At 42.7% G+C, this 22,213-nt stretch overlaps 2 protein-coding genes across 3 annotated transcripts in view; both read left to right on the top strand.

Annotated features, from left to right (window-relative positions):
* LOC138960233 (chitinase-3-like protein 1) overlaps positions 1-14,287 on the top strand; it is a 42,447-nt gene extending 28,160 nt beyond the window's left edge. For both annotated transcript variants that reach the window (XM_070332026.1, XM_070332027.1), the window contains one exon: positions 12,741-14,287. In XM_070332026.1, coding sequence (XP_070188127.1) covers positions 12,741-13,275 — 535 coding nt within the window. In that variant the 3' untranslated portion in view covers positions 13,276-14,287. The remainder of the gene's footprint in view (positions 1-12,740) is intronic.
* A 1,863-nt stretch (positions 14,288-16,150) lies between these two features.
* LOC138960232 (chitinase-3-like protein 1) overlaps positions 16,151-22,213 on the top strand; it is a 20,158-nt gene continuing 14,095 nt past the window's right edge. The window contains exons 1-2 of the mRNA XM_070332025.1: positions 16,151-16,309; positions 20,107-20,157. Of these exons, the coding sequence (XP_070188126.1) occupies positions 20,109-20,157 (49 nt within the window). The 5' untranslated portion in view covers positions 16,151-16,309; positions 20,107-20,108. The remainder of the gene's footprint in view (positions 16,310-20,106; positions 20,158-22,213) is intronic.

The following is a 22,213-nucleotide window of genomic DNA, read 5'->3' as shown; positions in this document are numbered from 1 at the left end:
CAGTCATGCCCGTGGAACAAACATCCGTGAAACTGATAGCAAATTTGATTTGTGGCATCCCAACCATCAACTCTAATCTTTTTTCGACCAAGGGCCTTCTCTTTCGCGTTAAACTTATGTTGGAGATGGATCTGTTTTGATGCCATGACCCACTCCAACCATTCCCGAGCTAGCTGACCGTAGGGATCTGTTTTTTCCGCTTTAAAAGCGTTTTCTTTTCTACGAATGACAGGGTGCTCTGTGGGCATGTCTTGCATGAGTGCAGCTAAATACAGCGCATTTGCATCAAATCCCTGAACAGACTGTACCGGTTTGTCCTGATTACCACGAATGTATGTTTTGTCTTTTTCGTGGTATCTGTGAAAGACAATAGACGGACCCCCGACAATGTTCTTTCGCAAAAGTGCGTGAACGTCTTTTTGTTTTTCGTTAAAAAGTGAAAAGTAGGTATCTGAAGACAACGTGTCAAACAGATACTTCAGTGTCACACCGGGGACAGAAATACCGTCTTTCAGCAAATCAACTCGCAGACTAGCGTACATACTAATCTGATGCTGCAAAGCAACCAGAAACGGCCCTGTGTCTAGGTTGTTGTACCACACCAAAAAATCCTTCAAAGTCATCATTTTGTTTTCAGTCCACACACGCTGACAAAAAGCGTACTCTGTATCAGAAATATTTGAGTTTTTGAGCTTACTAAAAAAAGCTGCATGGGGTGGGAGTTCTCTTTCATCTAGTGTACTTAGACTAGTGACGTATTCATAGCAGAAAAAACCCTTTTGCTCTTCGACACCGAACGCCTTGAGGTACTTGGAATAACTAAAACCTGGCGCAAGAAAATTGTTGATGTCGAGAAACCGAAGTTTGTCTGTACAAAGACACATATACTGGTTGTTTCGTTTAACAACAAACTTGAAAGGGGGTCTTTTAGGGGCCTTCTTTTTTCCCTCTGTTTTGACTTCTTTGTCTTCTTCTTCTTCTTCTTCTTCTTCTTCTTCCTCTTCTTCTTCTTCACACACGGTATCAAAACCATCTGGTTCAAAAACAGGGTCTGTTTGACTGTCGTCTTTTGGAAGATCGTTATGGGCTGTTTTGTCTTTGACAAACTTTTCAATGAGAAAAGGTTTGATCACATTCAGATCGTAGCGGGAAGAATTGAAACCTACGACAGGCAGTTCTTGTAAATACTCATATAATTTCTGTCTGAGTCTTTCTACGGGGATGTTGAGGTTATCTGTTTCTTGTTGTTGTGTCTCTTCGATCTCAGTCAACTGGTCAAACACATCTTTAAATTCTTCACAAAGAAGAGCGCAGGAGGCCTCGGAGATACGTTCTAGGTAGTTAACCATGTTGTTCACTAGTTCTTGAGGGTCACCTTTACTCACAAAACAGGTTGGTTCTGTGAAATGGGGAACATTACTGCATACAGAAACAGAAAGAGGAATATGTTTTGCTGTATACTGTGTACAGTTTGACTCAGCTGATTTTGTCTGTGGCAAGTTATCTGTGTCAAAAAACACCTCAAAATCAAAAGTCGCTCTGTAGGGAAAAACAAAATCTGTGGCTACCTGAACACCGTGGTTTTGTAACTGTTGAAAAATGTTTTGGGGTGGTGAGTAAACCCCGCCTTTCAACGTTTCTTTTGAACCCTCACCCTGACAAGTCTGTTCATGTCGATTCATTTTAAACAAAGACGACCAGAGTTTCCCGCATTTGGAACAAGCCAAAGCATGACCGAGTTTATCAATGTCTAAAATGTACATGAAATGGTCTTTGTAACGCAAGAGGCGCATAACGCCAGAATGTTTGTAAGCGCTACGACGCAGAGGAACAAGACAGACGGGTGTTTGGCTCTCATCAAACTCAAACACATCTATGTTCACCTTAAACTCAGATTCAATCGACTCAAGTTGAAACAAAGTGACCCCCGGAAAGTGGACAGGGGGGAAATATCCGGCCCACTGTTTGAACAAGGTTTTTGTGGGTTTTTGCAAAGAATGAAGCGAGGCTCCTTTGTGCAAAGCAAGACAGCGAAAGAGACACAGACCGTCAGTATAAGGAAAATGATTATGCTCGTCTTTTTGGAGTTTGTGCAAGAACGGTGTGTTTGTGATGTAGTCAGGTAGACTACCACAGGCACATCCGATAGGAAAGTCAGACAAAGGCGTGACATAGAAACTGGAAGACATGATGTTGTGAACAGAATACCGAGAGTTTGGGCGTTCGAGTCTAACTTGTTCTAGAATGTCACGGTCACTGATTTCATCGAGAAAAGAAAGAAAGTCCTGCTTTGAGTTGATCAGGCGCGGTCGTTGTAAGACAGAGTGGTTATTGACTGAGGCATGAAAGAAAGACAAGTCACCCGACTCTTTGTTTTTGAGAAGAAAAGAGTGAGAAAAATTGATTTTGAAGCGCTTGTTTTGTTCATGGAACAGATCAAGAAGCGACTCGTCCCAATCAGGGAAATCAGAACAAGGGTTCCAGAGAATGGTATAGGTTGACTGAAGTTTACCAGGCCGCTTATGTGTTTTAACAGAATTCCAATGCTTTTCGTACATTTGTCTTTCTTCAGAAGGTAACTTTTTGATTTTTTCTTTTTCTAGTGCTCGTTTGTTTAATCCCTTTTTGGGGGAAGGGGCTTCCTGTGAAGACGAACTTTTTCTTTTGGACCCAGCGACTGTCGGCGCTGGTGGTGGAGGTGTCCGACTCGCAACATCTTGGCAGTTTTTGGTTTTTTCATGCCGAGCAAGGCCGTGTTTTCTGCTAAACGACTTGCCGCACATAGCACAGAGAAAAGGTCTGGCTTTGTTATGGGCTTCGTTAACATGAGCGTTAAGGTTGTAGTTTTGTGTAAAAACCTGTTCACAGTGCGGGCATTGGTTACGCTGCAATAAAAAAAAGAACTATGTCTGAGCTACAAAAAAAACAATATCAAAAAAAATCTTACATAAAAACATTTATTTTTCTAAAAAGCTATGTCTGAGAAAAAAAGTAACACGCTACTTTATTTTTTTTATCTTTACAAAAACAAAATCAACTTACCAAATCTGTTGAGGCCGGTTGTGGCGTTGTGTTAGCGTCACTGCTGCTGCTGCTGTTGGTCGCCATAGTTGTTTTTGTTCACCACCACCCACTTGTAAAGTCGAAGAGACACTCAAGAGTTAGCCCCAGAAGAAGTTTATTTATACCCCTCTTTGCCCGCATCACCGCCGTATTCTAACTACGCGTTTCTATTTTTAGGTGCTGACCAATCAACAAGTTCTAACATGTTTAGGTCTTGCGTCTCTGTGGTGCAATAACTCAGGCGTAAGCACCCAATGACCCCCTCTGGAGGTTTACCGGAGAGGGGGCTCCGCGAAGCGCAGGGATACCGTTTAATTTCCTTACTCTGACACCCCCCTGACAGGGCACCAAACTACATAGCTATTAAAGAGAGAGGGCTCCGCGAAGCGCAGAGAAAGTGTGAATGTGTGTGTGTGTGTGTGTGTGTGTGTGTATATGTGTGTGTGTGTGTGTGTGTGTGTGTGTGTGTGTGTGTGTGTGTGTGTGTGTGAGTTAGTTTTGAATATAAAATTTAAAGTAGATGTTTGGTTTTTTTAAATTAATAAATAAAGATAAGGATAGGATCTTAGTTTAGTATGTGAAAATGGATCCAAGGTGGAAACATCCTTTTACCTGTGTGATTGCCGGTCCCACAGGGAGTGGGAAGACTCATTTTGTCAAACAATATTTGAATCACTTACAAGATATGATGACACCCCCTCCAGAGGAAGTGATTTGGTGTTATGGGGCGTGGCAGTCTGGTTACAATGAGATGAGACATGTGACGTTTGTGGAGGGTTTACCCGACGTGGAACAGTGGACAGGGGTCAAAAGGCGACTGGTCATCATTGATGATTTGATGAGTGAGACAAACGACAAGGTCACACAACTATTCACCAAAGAAAGTCATCATCGGAATCTGAGTGTAATGTATATTGTACAGAACCTGTTCGGAAAAAACAAAGAGCAGAGGACGATCAGTTTGAACAGTCACTACCTGGTGGTGTTTAAAAACCCACGGGATGCTTCACAGATCAACCATCTGGCCAAGCAGATGTACCCTGGGAAGCTAAAGTATGTCCAAGAGGCATTTAAAAATGCGACTTCTATGCCTCACGGTTATTTGCTGTTTGACTTGCGACAAGAGACACCCGATCATCTTCGTCTGAGGACAAAACTTTTCCCACCAGAGCACCCTGTAGTGTACCTTCAAAAATAACCATGTCTGCACGCCTGAAGAGAAATGTACCCATGTTGCGATTGTTGTGTGGGGCTAAGCCTGCCGTGATTAAGGCCGTATTGAAAGGAGCTTCTCCAGATTTGATCCATGCGTTGTGCGAGTGCTCCCTGAACATCTTAAAAGGCCATGTGCAGCTGACGCCCGCACAGAAGAAACGGTTGTCTCGACACAAACAGAACCTACGGGTCTTAGCCAAAAAAACAACATCTGTCAAACATCGAAAGCAAATCCTACAGAAAGGCGGTTTTCTTCAGGCTCTTTTGAATCCTGTGCTAGGCATTGTATCTGGTTTGCTCGGGAACCTGGGTCTCTGATACGATGGACCATACCAAAAAGATGATTTTGATTGAGCCACGTGTGTTGGCTTCTTTGCGGGACTCTGCAGGTGGACCTCCAGTACCTGATGCCACCTCACAAAGTTTGAAGGACATGGATCAAGTGATGCGGGGTATTTTAGACAAGAAGGATGTGGACAAACATGAAAAAGCAGACTCCTACCAACAAGTCTTGTGGCGGTTTCTTAAGCGTGTTGAAGAATATAAAAACAAACCTCTTGGAAGAGTGGAGATAGCACAACCCTCAAAACAACCTTTGACAGAACTAAATGAGGTCGAGAAACCTCAGGGCCTATCTAGGGTAGAAAAACGAGTGTTGGAGAGTGTCCCAAAAACCTTGAAGAAGAAGGCTCAGTTGCTTTTGGATATAACCAAGGACAGTTCTGACATCAAGTGGAATGAACAAGGACAGCTCGTGTACCAGGGACAGACAGTAGCAGGAACCAACATGGCTGATCTGGTGAATGATGCTCTTCGTTACCGTAAAAATGCACCTGATCCTCAAGGATGGGAAGTGTTTGCAAGAGGTTTAAAAGCGGTTAATATCCCTCGTGAACTCATTGGTCACACAGGGCGATGGGAGTGGATGCACAGCGAGGGGGGTGATAGAGGAAGACCATCCACCAGGACAAAAAGAAGAAGAAGAAGAATTGTGAGTCCTTCCTCAGCATCTCCTTCTGCAGAAAGAGTATCATTTCCTTCTCCATCGCCCAAGAAGAAGACGTGGCTATCTTATTCTTGAGCAGAATGCCAGTGAAAAAGAAAAAAGTCGCTGAGAAGCTGCGACGTCGATATTATGGAAGTCAACTCCCTGGAAGTTTGGGTGGAGTGGAGGCTTTGAGAAGAACCACCAGACAAGAACAAAAACAAGTTGAAAAGTGGTTGACATTTCAAGACACCTATACACTACACAAACCTGTGCGGCGAAAGTTTACTCGTCGTCGTATCATCGTGGGTGGCATAGATCATCAGTGGCAAGCAGATTTGATTGATGTTAGAGCGCTGAGAAAAGACAATGACGGGTTTACCTACCTACTCACATGTATTGATGTGCTGAGCAAACACGCGTGGGTGGTGCCTTTGAAGGACAAAACAGGGGCCTCTCTGGTGACAGCCTTCAAAAGCATTTTTGTCCGAGGTCGTCAACCCCTGAGACTACAAACAGATAAGGGTAGCGAATTTAAAAACAAGGTGTTCCAGGATTTTTTGGACAAAACAAAGGTACACTTTTTTGTGACAGAAAATGATGACATTAAAGCCTCAATGGCGGAGCGCTTCAACCGTACCTTGAAAGACAAACTGTGGAGGTATTTCACCAGAACAAGTTCAGTGAGGTATGTGGAAGTCTTGGCTAAGCTGGTGCGTGGTTACAATCATTCCTACCACCGCAGTATTAAGAAAGCTCCTGCTGACGTAACCATCGCTAATCAGGAGGAAGTGTGGCAACGGTTGTATGGTGGTCCAACTCTCTCCAAACCACCTAAACTGAATATAGGAGACCGTGTGCGAATCAGCAAGACGAGAAGAGTCTTTAAAAAAGGTTATATGCCTTCTTGGACAGAGGAACTCTTTACCATCAGTCAAGTCAAGACAACCACACCCGTGACCTATGTGCTGAAAGATGATCACGGAGAAGAACTGTTGGGGACTTTTTATGAACAGGAACTGCAGAAAGTGGGGGAGAAAGAAATATACCGCATTGAAGCTGTTTTGGAACAACGCCCTGGAAAAGGCAAACAGAAAGAGTATTTAGTCAAATGGTTCGGCTATGACCCGTCATTCAATTCTTGGATTCCACAGACGGCACTGACCCCCTACACGGACTAGCTTCAGTGGTTCTGATGGAGGAAACTCAGAAGATTAATACGCCTCTGGATGAACCAGACAGTGTTGTTAAGCGACCAAGAACATCCAAGCTGTGGCGTGTATTTGGACGTCGTGTCCCTCGGAGCGAGATTGTCTTCCTTTGTCAGATGCTCCTTATTTATGTGGTGATTGGAGTGTCTCTGTTCAATCTGACAACCGGTCGCGGACCGGATAACTTGTGGGTGGCCCTACTGGGAAGTTGTCTCGGCTACGTGCTTCCTAATCCTTCCATTGATCCACCCTTGGTACAGTAACAACGTCTTCACTCATCATGTTCTACCTGACACTCCCCAGCAACAGCTCCTTGCAGCACTACCCTGACAACAACGCGAGTCACTACTACACAAAACTACCTCAAACAATTGACCTGGGCACCGACTACGAGTGTGGGTTGGCTGAGATTCAGTTTAACAACTCGTATGTAAATGTGGAAAAAGACACGTGTCAGTTTCGAATTTGTGTCCCATTAGGTGTTGTTATTTCTTGTGATACTCTAGTTTTACCAGAGGGGTTGTATGATTCACCTGCTTTTTTTATAGACTCACTAAACCAGCTCTTGGTTGATGTAAGTCTTACGCACTATGTAAGGTTTTATTACACCAAAGCAGCAAAAAAAGTACGTGTTAAATTACTCAAAAATATCTCGCTGTGGATGAGCCCCGAGTTGATGAGAATTTTGAAAACAGATGTCACCCAACAAACCATCACAGGCCCTGGTCACTTTGACGGAAAGGCTATGATGGATTTACATCAAGATTTTCACGCAATATACGTGTACTGTGATTTGGTGCGCGAAAGAGTGGTCGGAGACACATTAGTCCCATTGTTGCGGACGGTGCCAATTAAAAAGAAGACTGAAGAAGTCGTTCATCATATATTTGAAAAACCCCATTACATGCCACTGACTCGTTGTCAGTTCAACACGGTGGAAATGCTTTTAACAACGGACACGGGAAAACCTATCGCATTTGAGCAAGGGAAGACGGTGGTAACGCTTCATTTTCGTCGTAGACGCACCGACCATTTGTAGAAGATGGTTCGTCTAACCCCTTTCCAGGGTAGTGGAAAACTCTATGAAGATTATTACTGCAACCAGGTCGGCCACGGTCTCCCCGTGTTTGTAGGAGGAAGAAACTACAGAGGTCATGGCATTGGCAATCTCTTAGGGGGTATTGGTCGAGCCCTTGTGCCTCTTTTGAGAAGTGGTGGAAAAGCTCTGCTGAAAGAGGGGGCTAGGACAGGTATGCAGGTGGCTCAGGATGTACTGTCTGGGCGTAGTGTTAAGTCGTCACTCCAGCAGAGAGCTAGCAATGCAGGGAAGCGCTTGTTTCACCAAGCCGTGGGTCGAGTGACAGGCACAACAGCCGCGCCACCTGGAGAACCTGCAAGGAAACGTATAAAATCATCTACACCACACCGCCAAGGTCAGACTGGGAGGCAGAAGAAGAAGAGAAGGAGGGCGACAGCAGCCGATATTTTTGGATAAGCATCATGGCCCTTGCCCACCCTCAGTCATGTGAAAGTGTACATACTGGACTAGATTTGTTTTCTGTACCCCCAACACAGACAGCTGTGCAGGAGGGAATGTTTGTAGAGTATCATCCGCTGGCTACTCTGGCCCCAGGAGCACCTATTGAGTTTACCATCAGTGGTACCACAGCCGAGTACCTGGATCTAAGCAACACGTATCTCCATGTGCGAGCTAAAATCACCAAAGCAGACGGATCAAACTTGGATGCTGACTCCCATGTGGCTCCTGTCAACTACTGGCTGCATAGCCTGTTCTCCCAGGTGGATATCAGTCTCAATGATACTTTGGTGACCAATTCAGAGAACACCTACCCCTACCGTGCCTACCTTGAAGCCACCCTCAACTATGGACGAGAAGCCAAGAAAAGTCACCTCACCAGTGCCATGTATTACCGAGATAGTTCCAACCATCTGGATGAAACAGAAGGGGATGACAACTGGGGTTTGAAGGTACGTCGTGAGCAAACCATGCGGAGCAGAGAGGCAGACATGATGGGGCGACTTCATGCTGACATCATGCACCAGGAACGCTACATGATGAACGGCGTGGACGTAAAGATCAGACTCATTCCCTCCAAAAACATCTTCCACCTGATGTCTCCTGACCCCTTTCAGGGTTTCCGCACTGTCATCACACATGCTTCCCTATTTGTTCGCAAAATCAAGTTAAACCCCGCAGTGAGCCTCGCTCACGCCAAAGCGCTGGAAAAAGGTACGGCCAAGTATCCTTTGAAAAGGGTCGTTGTGAAGACTTTCTCCATTCCCACAGGCAACCACAGTGCTGTGCAGGACAACTTGTTTCTGAGTCAGACACCCAACCGCCTGGTGATTGGCTTGGTGGACAGCGCTGCTTTCAACGGTCAAGCCTCACGCAATCCCTACCACTTCAAGACACAAGGATTGTCCTTTCTCAGCCTGTACCTAGACGGGAAACAGATCCCCGGCAAACCCCTGACACCGAACTTTGAACAACACCAGTATGTGAGATCTTTCTTCAGTCTCATGACGTCTACGGGTCTCGCCAACAGCGATGCAGGATCTTACATGGAACTGCGTGATTTTGAGCTGGGGTATGCTATCTACAGTTTTGACCTGAGTCCTAGTCTTCTGGATGGAGATCAGTTTGAACTGGTGAAAAGCGGTGCCCTGCGTCTGGAGCTAAAGTTCAACGAAGCCCTTCCAGTGCCTGTGATGGTGATTGTGTATGGTGAAATGGACAGCATGATCGAGATTGATCGCTCTCGCCAGGTCCTGACTGATTTTGCACTATGAACAGCAAAGACATTAGCCGAGTGTTGGGGAGAGACATTCATACCCGACGTGTGTTTCGAGGTGTGTTTCCCAGAGACAGACTCCCACGACAGGTGAATACGCGACGCCCAAGCGCTTTTGTCATCAATACAGATCGCAGTACAGGACCGGGAGAACACTGGGTGTGTGTCTGGTTTGATGGACTGGGACAAGCGGAATATTTTGATAGTTTTGGTTTACCACCCGTGCACCCCGCCATTGAAAACTTTATGCTGAAACACAGTTCAGCCAACGTGTACAACCCACGTCTTTTGCAAGACTTGACGAGTTCAGCCTGTGGCTTGTATGTATTGTACTATGTTTTGATGAAAAGCCGCGGAGCCAGTTTATTTCGAACGCTTCGTGTGTTTTCTCCCAACAGACTTTGGAGTAATGATCGAAGAGTATGGTTTTTGGTCCAACAGCTAAGAAGAAACTGAGGTCGCGTGCATCGTCTTTTGTTTAGGTCTGTAAACTGTTTTATTCCTTTTATTGGGTGTGTCTTGTGTGTGTATGTGTCTATATAAGAAGAAGGGGCGGAATCATCACCACCACTTTCATCTCGTACCCACCAAAGTAGAGAGAGGGTTAGAAGAGTGCTAGTAAGAAAAGAGAGGTACACAAAACAAAAAAAGTCATGATGGAGACGGCCAGTCCCTCTTTAGAGCAGATGTTGGAAGAATTGGAGGCTGGTATTCTCAAAGTTAAAGATCGCCTGCGAAACAGTTTGTTCTTGATGTTTGTTAGTGAGTTAAAACGCGATGTTTGCAAACGCCTTGAAGAAAAAAAGAGAGAAGAAAAAGACTATTCAACACGGTGGACTGTTGACGCCATTAGAACCGTCGCAGATAAAATCTGGGGACACCTAAATCGAGACAAAATTCTTAGTCGTTGGAATGTAGCATTACCCAAGACACATCCAGACGGGGTCTCCTGGTGGTGTTTGCGAGTTGTTGTGTGGAAGTGGACAGAAACGACAGCGTTTCGAAAAAGGGTTATCACTCATGTGACTGAACAACTGCTCTGTGAGTGATGCAACAGAGTGAAAAACGACATAGCATCCCACGTGACCTTAGGCTAACCCAGTGTGGACCCGTTGAAACCAGAATAAGCAAGATGTACATGAACCACGAGTGTGTATATAAGACAGGACGGCTGTAAAAAGACCACTACAGAGGATTTTTGCGGAGTCGATCATGTCTTCAGGGACCATGAAACAGCCACCACAGCCGGCTACACGCTACCCGCTAGGTGGAAGCCTTTTTGCCTCAGTAAAAACGTGGAGAGGGGCTGTAAAAATCCATATTCGCCACTATGCTGTTCCCACCCGCACCAAAGGTGGGCGTGTTGTCCCCACCCAAAGAGGAGTCACCCTGGACTTGAAAAAGTTTCAGAAACTGCTTAGAGTGCAGAAAAAACTCAAAGAAGACTTCCACCAACAGGTATCTTCTCTGTCACCCACAGAGGAGAAGCAGGAGAAAAAACATCCGAAAAATCACACAGAGTGTCCGCCGTCAGACTACTACTGTTCAACACCATCAACCACAGCCACGGCTTCGACACAAAGCGAGGAATACCCTCAGCAGCTACAGCGACCCCTGTATTCCACATGTCCAGCTTACTGTCCTGTCACAACCGTAAATCCTCTTCCTGTGACACCAAGAAGTGGTTATGAAGTTGACAACTAATCCGGGGACCACCTCGTTCCTTTAAATTGACAATCATGATTTGGATTTTTTTTTTTTTTTTTGTTTAATGTATGTGTATGCAAAATGTTAATTTTTTTTTAATATTTTTAATATTCAAAAGACTGCTGTCACTTTTATAATAAAATGATCATATTGGAAAAGTTAATAACTATGTGTCTGTATAACTCTTGAATGCTACCGTGAGCAGCTTTATGTATTGTTTTGTTACTCTTTACGTCTGACTTTTTTACCTTCTTGTTTGGAAGTACTTGTGTAAACGCGCGCGCATGTGTGTGTGTATGTGTGTGTGTGTGTGTGTGTATGTGTGTGTGTGTGTGTGTGTGTGTGTGTGTGTGATCGGAGGTGTGTGTGATCTGAGGTGTGTGTGTGTGTGTTTGCACTTACATTTTATTCCCACCACACATATAACCCTACCTCTTACATAGTCTATCAACAACAAAATTAAAAAAATTAAACACCGCAACAACGAAGAAAATAAATATCAAAAACAAAATAATACCTATCTTATCTGGTGTACCTATCAAAACCTTGTATGTAGAACAACCGTTTCTATTTTTAGTGCTGACCAATCAACAAGTTCTAACATGTTTAGGTCTTGCATCTCTGTGGTGCAATACTCAGACGTGATCAGTCTCTAACCTGTATGACTGACTGTAGAACAACTCGTGTTCGGTGTAAAATGTACCTCCGATGTTTATAACACCCACATAAAAAACAACAATCTGAGTCTACTTGTTAAAACTTTTGTTATATGTGTACATCAGCTCCCATCCCTCTCATCAGTCGAGCCAACTTCCACACCCACCCCACACCATTTGTCTAGCACTAATCTAAGCATTAAACCCTCAACCCTCGGCAACCCACCTCCTATTAAACTTCTCTAACCGCTGGCCACCTCTGGTGGTTCTATCGGCGAAGGGGCTCCGCAAAGAGTAGGGATACCATTTTTATTACCCTATCCTGACACCTCCCCTGACAGGGCACCAAACTACATAGCTATTAAAGAGAGAGGGCTCCGCGAAGCGCGGAGAAAATGGGGGGAATTACTGCTTTTTATTGGTGCTTACCCCAGCTGGAGTGGTCATTAGTACCGAGCAACAGGTACAGGCACATGAAATCACATGACAAAATATAAAACGCAATAAACCGTTTAAACGCAATATCTCCTTATCACTACTTAAACACAGGCACCTTAACCTATAACTTTATGCTGGTCCCTACCCTTGCGCATTGCGCATTGCGCAGGGGATGAGGCATACCTCTTCCTTACTACTCCTGTGCTGCGAATTCTGTCTTGTGTGTGGCGCACGTTATATGTCAAAGCAGCACCGCCCTGATATGGTCCTTCGTGGTCGGCTGGGCGTTAAGCAAACAAATAAACAAACAAAGAGCAGAATATACCTGCGCAGTTTCAGCGGCACAGACGACGCACTGCATATTATTTATGCCGCGATAGGGATTATGACGAGTACTTGGCCTGTTTTCCTTTCAAGCAACGTGTAGCTGGCTGGGATAATCTGCAGTGCGTCGTCGGTCCTGCTGAAGTTACATATGTGAGCGGAGCCCCTTAACGAAGCTTGCTGCACGAAGCTTCGGCACTAACATTTAGGTCAAAGTGCTTTACGAAGTCTTTGCCAAGTCAATTTTAAACTCAATTAGAGACAACCGTTAAGGAATGTGTCAAGAAGAAATGAATGCATGGCTGTGGATTTATTGTTCAATTTGCAGCTGTCATCGAAGACGTGTGCAAGACCGTCCAAGTGAAGCAGAGAACAATGGAGAAATGCCTCAAATGCCTGTCAACATCTCAAAACAGAAACACAACCGTAGCCGTGACATGTCTTCACAGATTGGCAATCAACCCGCGAGTTCTAAGCCACGCTATGACACATTCGCTGACGTCACACATCGCCCGGAAATCAACCGTAGCCGTGACATGTCTTCACAGTCAGCCAATCAACCCTCGAGTTCGATGCCACACTATGACGCACTCGCTGACGTCACAAATCGCCCGGAAAGCATTGCGTCACATCTGTACGATGATCTGGAAGACGTCAGGACCGACGGAAACCAAGTTTCCAAAACTCCAGTACTCCGTGTCGAAAGTGGAGCATACGCAGACATCTCCGAAGCCACATCTGGCTACAACGAACATATCAGTGGTGGTTTTGTTGCGGGAAATAAAAAACATTTTCCTGCCACATATCTGACTCCTGCTCCTCGAATGACTGCAAAACCCAATCGGTTGATCCTGTCCGTGTAAACAATTTGACTCGATCACCATCTCAGATCTGCCCTAGCCTTTACATAACATAAGGCCATACCACCACCTGGACTCATACCAAAAGTCAACGACCTTCTTGCTGTGTTTGCGAGATGGGAATCAATTCATGATTTAACTACTTTCATTTTTCTCTGGTGGCTTTTTAAGAAATATTTCATTTACAACATTAATTCATAACACTATGACCACTCCAAATAGAAAACAGTCAGGCTTTTGATTTTCGGTATGTGTCCGAGTGGCGTCATGGCTTATCTCATGTAAAAGCCTGTAAAGATACGAGATGGTGAGCCATTTCCATTGAATAGGGGCAGGAGTATCTCTTTATGTAAATAAAGATGTTATCAGGCTTTAGTTTTTAAATCCTCTACCGGTAAGACCATGCAAACCAAGGGTTACGTTGGAATTGTTAAACGGTGTTTTTGTATGTTTCCTTTTTTTCGATCGTAATTTGTTTTTTGTTTGTAAAATAAAAATAATACTGGCAGACGTACATTTTGAGAAATCTGCGTTGATCTATTAATGTTACAATGTTAGTATTGCTTGTGTCTTGCTCACCAGACCGTGAATTAACTTTGGTTTTGTGCCGTTTTACGTCTGGAATATTTACTAGGAAACATACACACATTATTCCTTTGAGTGTGTATATATTGTAACAGAATAAGGTTTTAATTCTAGGTAATAACTTATTTGTGTATGTTTTTTTCTGATGATTGAAAGACTCTGACTGCTCATGTTTGTATTACTCTTAGTTAGTTCTTACCATATAATTATGTTATGATGCGTTCAGACTGCACAAACTGTTTCGATGTTACAATAAAATTCGCTAAACCTGATTGATTACACAACATCGATGCATCGCCAAGCATAATTGTTGAAGATGGATACTTATTGCTTTGTTGTTGGTGGTTATTTTCTTTCTTTTGTTTTTTCCGTTAAAAGTGTAAGCGCTCTGGCTTTGTAATTTAGAAACACAAATAAAAGGCAACATTCTTCCTTGCTTGTGAGAATGCGTCTGTGAGTGTGTGTGTGTGTGTGTGTGTGTGTGTGTGTGTGTGTGTGTGTGTGTGTGTGTGTGTGTGAGTGTGTGTGTGTGTGTGTGTGTGTGTGTGTGTGTGTGTGTGTGTGTGTGTGTGTGTGTGTGAGTGTGGGTGTGTGTGTGTGTGTGTGTGTGTGTGTGTGTCTGTGTGTCTGTCTGTCTGTCTGTCTGTCTGTGTCTGTTTTCCTGTTTAATTTGTGCCTGTGTCTCTGTATGTCTCTGTCTTTGTGACTGTGTATTTCCAAGGATGTCTTGTTTCCATTTGTGTTCTTGTTCCTGTCGTCGTCACTCGCGAGAAAGAAACGGTGGCAGAAATGTAAGTTTTAGTATAAAGAGTGAGTTCTTTTTGTCTCTTTGTTGGTTGTTGATTTGTTTGTGTCTTTCTTTCTTTCTTTCTTTCTTTCTTTTTTTTTATCTTTCTTTCTTTCTTCCTTTCTTTTTTTCTTTTTGTCTTTCTTTCTTTCTTTCTTTCTTTCTTTTTTTCTTTTTGTCTTTCTTTCTTTCTTTCTTTCTTTCTTTCTTTCTTTTTTTCTTTTTGTCTTTCTTTCTTTCTTTCTTTCTTTCTTTCTTTCTTTTTTTTTCTCTTTCTTTCTTTTTTTCGTTTTTTCGTTTTTTCTTTCTTTCTATCTTTCTTTCTTTCTTTTTTTCTTTCTTTCTTTTTTTCTTTCTTTCTATCTTTCTTTCTTTCTTTTTTTCTTTTTTCTTTTTTTCTTTCTTTCTTTCTTTCTTTTTTTCTTTCTTTTTTTCTGTCTTTCTTTCTTTCTTTCTTTCTTTCTTTCTTTCTTTCTTTCTTTCTTTTCTTTTTCTTTCTTTCTTTCTTTCTTTCTTTCTTTCTTCTTTCTTTTTCTTTCTCTCTTATCATTGTTTATGTCCTTGATTTTGTATTTTGTTCTTTCATTCTTTCTTTCTTTCTTGATTTTGTTGGTTATGTTATATGAAGTCTTACTGGGTGGCCGAGTGGTAACGCACTTTCGCTCGGAAGCGAGAGGTTGCGAGTTCGACCCTGGGTCAGGGCGTTAGCAATTTTCTCCCCCCTTTCCAGACTCGGACTCAAGGCGCAGAGATCTATTTATGCCGTGTGAGATGGAATTTTTTACACAATACATCACGCATTCACATCGACCATGGTTGTTTGGTTTGTCTGTCGATGTATGTATTGCTGTTTTCAATGCAAATACGCATAAACCACTATATTTGATTTCGCGAAAATCCGTCTTCGGACGTTTGTCAGATGGTTGCCGCACCCATTATCTTCTGCCAGATAACATTCACACAGAAAACACCCCCTTCAGTATTTCGCAACCTGTCAATGCATTGCAATCCAACGATGATCCCCTGCGCTGAAATCAATGACGTCCCGGGCAACTATTCCGAGCATTCTCATTACCATGACAACGGGCTGTCCTCTTCCAACACACCAACACGGCCGCCATGTTAACAACACGCCTGCGTCCTTGCGTGTCAACACCCACTCGCTTTTTCGTGTTGGTCTGTACCACACATTCGTCAATGCTTTCAAAGCAGTGCTAGCAAGTTTGTTCTCTCTCTCTCTCTTCTGTTCTGTTCCTTTCTTTTCTTTTTTAATCGAGATGCAGTACAGTTTTCACAAAAGATTTTCTCCCGGATTCCCTTTAACAACATTGGTTTACCTGCACTGCGGAAAGCAAATAGTGGATTTCTTTCTTTCAGAAACTTGTGTCAGTTGCAGATGCCGCTGGACCGGTTTCAAACTAGGATATGAGTATGTCAGTTTGAAGTGATAACCGAGGGGCGCTTTCAGGGCGATTCGAGGTCGAGAATAGGGCATGATGTCGAATGTTTACCCACACACAATCAAATATTCAGAGGTTAAACATGGAGGCCGGTGAGACCTTTTCTCGTTTTCTTTGGTAGACAGCTATAACGATGCAGTGAGGGAAACTGACGGTAGAGGAGAAACGACGTTGTGAAAGCAGCTGCTTGTTGACAAAACACAAGGTAATTTTTCCTCAATCTTGTTCTCTGTGTGTTGTCCTTTGTTCTGACATTAATGCGAACTGCACTGATGTTCCTTATTGACATGTCCTCGAAATGTTCTTTTCTGCGACGCTCGTTTGTTTTATTTTACAAACATAACAGAGTAGAGGACGACTTCCTCATCATTAGAAAAACGAGGGGCAAAGAATATTGTCATCATTTTCACGAGTTTTCATTCACAAGCACCTGGGAAATAAATCTCATGTTCCCCGGGGAATAAATCCCCGGTTACCATAGTTGCAGGAAGCCCTATTACATGGATAATCAAAAGCAAACCCAATAGAAACGCTCGAGGATTCTTCGGCTCTTTTCATTGGCGTTTTCCCAGACCTAAACAGACGACACTGCTTCGCCAAGTTCCAAATACGAACTGGCAAACTGGCAAATGTAAACAACAAACAAAACTACCTCATCAAAGGTCATACATTTATGCTTTATCGCAAACAAATGAAACCTATCGATATGTTTTATCTTCTCACAAAGTCATGGAGTGCGTGTATCTCTGTTTGGAGAGAACGTCAAGTTTAAGTCAAACCAATTGACCCCTGACACACACATTTTGACCCGTGCACAAGACGTTGTATCGATAAACTAAGCGCAAATAAAAAAAAATAATAAAAAAAGCAAAGAACATAGCAACAAGAAATGAAGACATCTGACAAAGCCGAGCAAGCAGAATGACAAGTCTAATGAAAAACAGAGAGGCAATGAGAAACAAGATCGCGATTATCTTTCCTTCGCGGCACGACGCAAATCGTTTGTGTCCTTTGACCCAATTCGTGCAGTGCTGCACGATGCAAATCTTCTGTGACCTTTGACTCAACGTAGCTTCAATATTCGATTACTAATATAATACCACTTAAAACCGAGTCGTGGAATACCGAGAGGGGCAGGGTGGTAGGGCGATGGTGAAATGTAATGAAGAGACACGTGTAGCAATAAGAGAAAACCGATTCTGCAATAACACAAACAAGAACAAAAAACCCAACACTGACCTATATGAATATTTAATCAATAATATGATCGTCTGCGTTGCAGGTGTGCAAGTGAAGGGTTGGGGGGGGAGGGGGTAACTTGATCATTTATTTGTGTGTGTCAGTGTTTGTGTTCATGGACTGATTGTGAGGGAGGGGGAGGGTGGGGTGGGGTGTGTTTCAGGTTTTAGTGTGGGTATGAAACGAGCAAAACAATACCCACACCACAAAATCTTGGAGGCAAAAAACACTCGCCGTCGCATCATTTTGTCCGCACAATATTATATGCACCAACAACCGGAAAGAAAGGTGACAATGGAAAAAGACTCATCTTTGCTTCCTGTGATTCCTTGCCCCCGACTCGAACGTCGCACGATAATCCACATAACAGATCTGTTGTGAGATGGTCAACGCTGACTGTGCAAGCAAATCACCTCGTTTGAAATACGACAATCCCATCGCTCGAATGCAACATGTGGGCACTATCGTTTCAAAGGCGCTTACTGTTGGTTTCACACACCACTCTGTAGTCGGAACCTACAGAACTTCGCATCCTCAAACCTGACATACTTGTCTCAACATTATAAACTCAAATCACACAGTAAGTTGCTTTCGCACGCCAGCTTTGAACAACGTGCTGGGGCCCCGAACATGCATTATAATAACAGAACTCGCGTTTCTAACCATGGCTCCCTGTGTTGATTTTTCACTTAATGTTGAACCACCAAAATGATGACAAAAACGATGTTTGATGGTTTGTTGCCAGACCAGCTTTTTTGTCGGTCCTCGGGGGGCATATCGACTTTTGTTTCATATTTATTGACCGCGGCCTTCGGCCTTGGTCAATAAATATGAAACAAAAGACGATATGCTCCCCCTCGGACCGACAAAAAAGCTGGTCTGTCAACAACCCATCAAACATCTTATAATGTTTTTAAAAGGCGACAAAGAGAAAATTACCAAAGCGGGTATTGTATCACGTCGCACTATTTCTGTTTCCTTCCGCAACCGGTTTATAATGCATTCATTTATATTGTAATGTGAGATCAACAAAAGGCAACGACTACCCAATATTGACGGACTGTGTGATATCTTCTGCTATGGTCTGTTGAGACAGTGACATCAAAATCGAGACCAGAGGTCGAGATTTTGATAACACTGTCGAAACAGACCAATAGCAGAATATATCATCACACAGTCCGTCAATGTTAGATATATTGGTATTTATCTGGACATTTTGTATTCACTGTAAACAAATTACAAAAGTATTTGTTTACAGTGTTGGCTGTTCCATATCCCTCCCTCTGATTATTATTTCTTTTTGTTCACTCTTTTATTGTACTTTCCAGTATTTCGAAATGTCTTTTCTTTCAAGAAGAAATTAGACACTTGCACAACAACATGCTGGGATAATTACATTTCCATATATATGTGTTTGTTTTTATATTTAGGTGTCTTTGTTTTTGAAGTGGGGAAGCAATACAGAGGTCGTCGATATCAAAACTGATATTACTATGAAATAGCACTATTTAACTAGAAATACGTCTTTAGGTGTCTTTTAGATGCCTTGCTGCCGTATTGCTATGTCCAAATAAATATTATTACAATGTGTGTCTTAAATCGATGATAGGCAGGCAGATGGCGTCGAAGAAAATGTTCCATTTTAATTTACTCATTTTAATGGAGAAATTGTTTTTGTTATTGTTAAAATTGTCATTGCTATTTTTATTGACTGGGACAACTTCACTCTTTCAATCAGCTTTGTCATGTGATACTCATTTTAAACGTCTCTCGGGTTTATATTTTGTTCTACTTCCATGTGTGATGAGTTTATGTTTCTAGTACCTATTGGCTTTAAAAAAAAAATTAAAAAAAAACAACCACACACAACAACAACAACAACAACAACAACAACAACAACAACAACAACAAACAAAATAAAGTGACAGTCCCTCATAGGAAAGTAAATGTGGTATTTACAAAAGTGTATGACTGTGTTGATCAAAAAGTGAAGGTGTTGTTATCAAATGTAACCGATCTAAATATAGGCATGACTGCAACACAATATTACAGTGTTCCGGAACCAAACCTCTGGTACCGAAGAGAATAACAATTAAGCACAGAAATCAACAAGCGACTTTCATCCTTTTTTAATTTATGCTTTATTTTGCTGTTTAATTAAGTAACATTTTGCCGTGATATATAACGGAAAGCAATCCCACAGAACAGTGACTGACTACAGCAAAAAGCGAGTTTGATTTCGTGCCAAGACGACATTCTTTAAAACGGTACCGCATGCGTCACTCTATTACTGGACAAGGAAGAAAGTCAGTGTGCCCGCTACCTACGTAAGGAGACAGAAATAGGAACAGAAAACAAAAATAAAAACGACAGGAAGAAGACAGGACGCCAGAAAGCCGACGTCTTTCTACTCCCGTTAAAACAAACACCTCCAAAGCAGACAGGCATTCGGCTTTGGGTTTCTGATAATCCAGGGCGCACACTGCTAGAAGCCAAGCCACACTGACGGGTCACAAAAGACATGCACGTTTACAGTTTACTGTGGAAATTGTTTTAAAAGGTGTCTCCCAGCGAGAAACCTTGTCTCTTGAAGCAGTGTCAGTCTTTTGACGTGGTTGACATTTTTGACGCCTGTGTGAAGGCGTATCCAAGTCTCGATGGCTTCTTTGGCCTTGTTAGACCAGTGATTCACAATTAGGTGTTGTCTGTTTTGAATCGGTGTCGCCTCGCTAAGTCGGTGTGTGATTTCTTCTTCTCTTTCAGGGATGGGTGCGTCGTTTGTTCTGCGAGCACTTCTGTGCTTCTTTATCTCAGGTAAGTTACATTTAAATCTTACTATTACATTCTACTTAATCGCTAAAACATTTGGAGTATACTCGTTTTGTTACCTTAAAAGTCTTGTTTGATGGTTCATATATGTACAAAACTGTATCTCTTTCTCTCTCGCTCGCGCGCGCGCGCATTATTTTTTTCTACAGAGTTATCATACACACTGTCTGAATAATCCATTTAAATTTTACTATTACATTCTACTTAATGGCTAAAACATTTGGAGTATACTCGTTTTGTTACCTTAAAAGTCTTGTTTGATGGTTCATATATGTACAAAACTGTATCTCTTTCTCTCTCGCTCGCGCGCGCGCGCATTATTTTTTTCTACAGAGTTATCATACACACTGTCTGAATAATCCATTTAAATTTTACTATTACATTCTACTTAATGGCTAAAACATTTGGAGTATACTCGTTTTGTTACCTTAAAAGTCTTGTTTGATGGTTCATATATGTACAAAACTGTATCTCTTTCTCTCTCGCTCGCGCGCGCGCGCATTATTTTTTTCTACAGAGTTATCATACACACTGTCTGAATAATCCATTTAAATTTTACTATTACATTCTACTTAATGGCTAAAACATTTGGAGTATACTCGTTTTGTTACCTTAAAAGTCTTGTTTGATGGTTCATATATGTACAAAACTGTATCTCTTTCTCTCTCGCGCGCGCGCGCATTATTATTTTTTTTCTACAGAGTTATCATACACACTGTCTGAATAATCCATTTCTTACAGATCAAAACCAGAGCAGCAGTTGCAATAGAAATTAGTGCTCACTGTGTTAAGAATGGTGTCGATCTTTTGATGACTGACGGTTTTGTCACACAATATGGTTATCTCCTAGGTGTTTCGTGAGAATAATTTATACAGTTTTTTTCGACTGCTATTCAGCACAGCAATGAAAGCCTATTGACGGCTGAGCAGCAATGAATGAAATGGTAAGGCTGCAGAAAAGGCCGAACGAGTGCTCACGTTAGGACACTTGAATTGCACGCCTGCGGTGTGTTTAACAATGACAACTGAGCTATATTAAATTCTTTAAACTTTTCATTTTAAAGGATCAATCCTCGCCCTTTTTTAAAAATCTCAAGCAGAGACCGTAGAGTACACAGAGATGACCCATAAGTCTTTGCGCTAAGGTTGTGTACTGAGACCAGCAGGAAGAGTTACTCCCCGACGGCGGTAGGAAAATCGCTCGCTCAGACTACTGCTGTCGGTTATATGTTTTTAATACGGTTTTATCAGCATACTGTCAGTCCTGTCCGCCTGACAGTGCTACAAACATTTACTGGATTGAAAAATGTGTTCGTTCGTGAACATCCTTTTTAAATGTGGGGAAAAGCCCAGAATAAAATAAAAAAATAGGTCAGAAAATATCGGCGCACCGCAGCAAATACGTTTCAAGTCAGTGTCTTCAAACGACGTAGCCTTTGTTATTCTTTAAAATGTACTTTTAGTCAGATAACAACACATTCTGAATGCATAGTTCAGCCTGAGAACGAACACATACACACGCGCTTGTACACACACACACACACACACACACACACACACACACGCACACACACACACGCACGCACACACACACACATACACACACACACACACACACACACACACACACTCACACACACACACACACACATACACACACACACACACACACACACACACACACGTGTGCACATCGGACATCGGCCTCCTTAGTCGGAAGGTCGAGTGTTCATATCCAGGCCGCGGCCGCCTGAGGGGTAAGGGTGGATATTTGTCCGATCTTTCAGGTCAGCTTATGTGCAGACCTGCTAGTGCCTTATCCCCCTTCGTGTGCACACGCAAGCACAAGACCAAGTGCGCACGGAAAAAAGATCCTGTAATTCATGTCAGAGTTCGGTGGGTTATAGAAACACGAAAGCGGCGTATGGCTGCCTAAATGGCGGGGTAAAAACGGCCACACACGTAAAACCCACTCGTGCAAAAACACGAGTGAACGTGGGAGTTTCAGTCCATGAACGAAGAAGAAGACGAAGCTTCCAAA

The sequence above is a fragment of the Littorina saxatilis genome, linkage group LG2 (assembly GCF_037325665.1).
Source record: "Littorina saxatilis isolate snail1 linkage group LG2, US_GU_Lsax_2.0, whole genome shotgun sequence".
Taxonomy (NCBI): domain Eukaryota; kingdom Metazoa; phylum Mollusca; class Gastropoda; order Littorinimorpha; family Littorinidae; genus Littorina; species Littorina saxatilis.
This window is presented reverse-complemented; position numbering and strand designations above follow the sequence as displayed.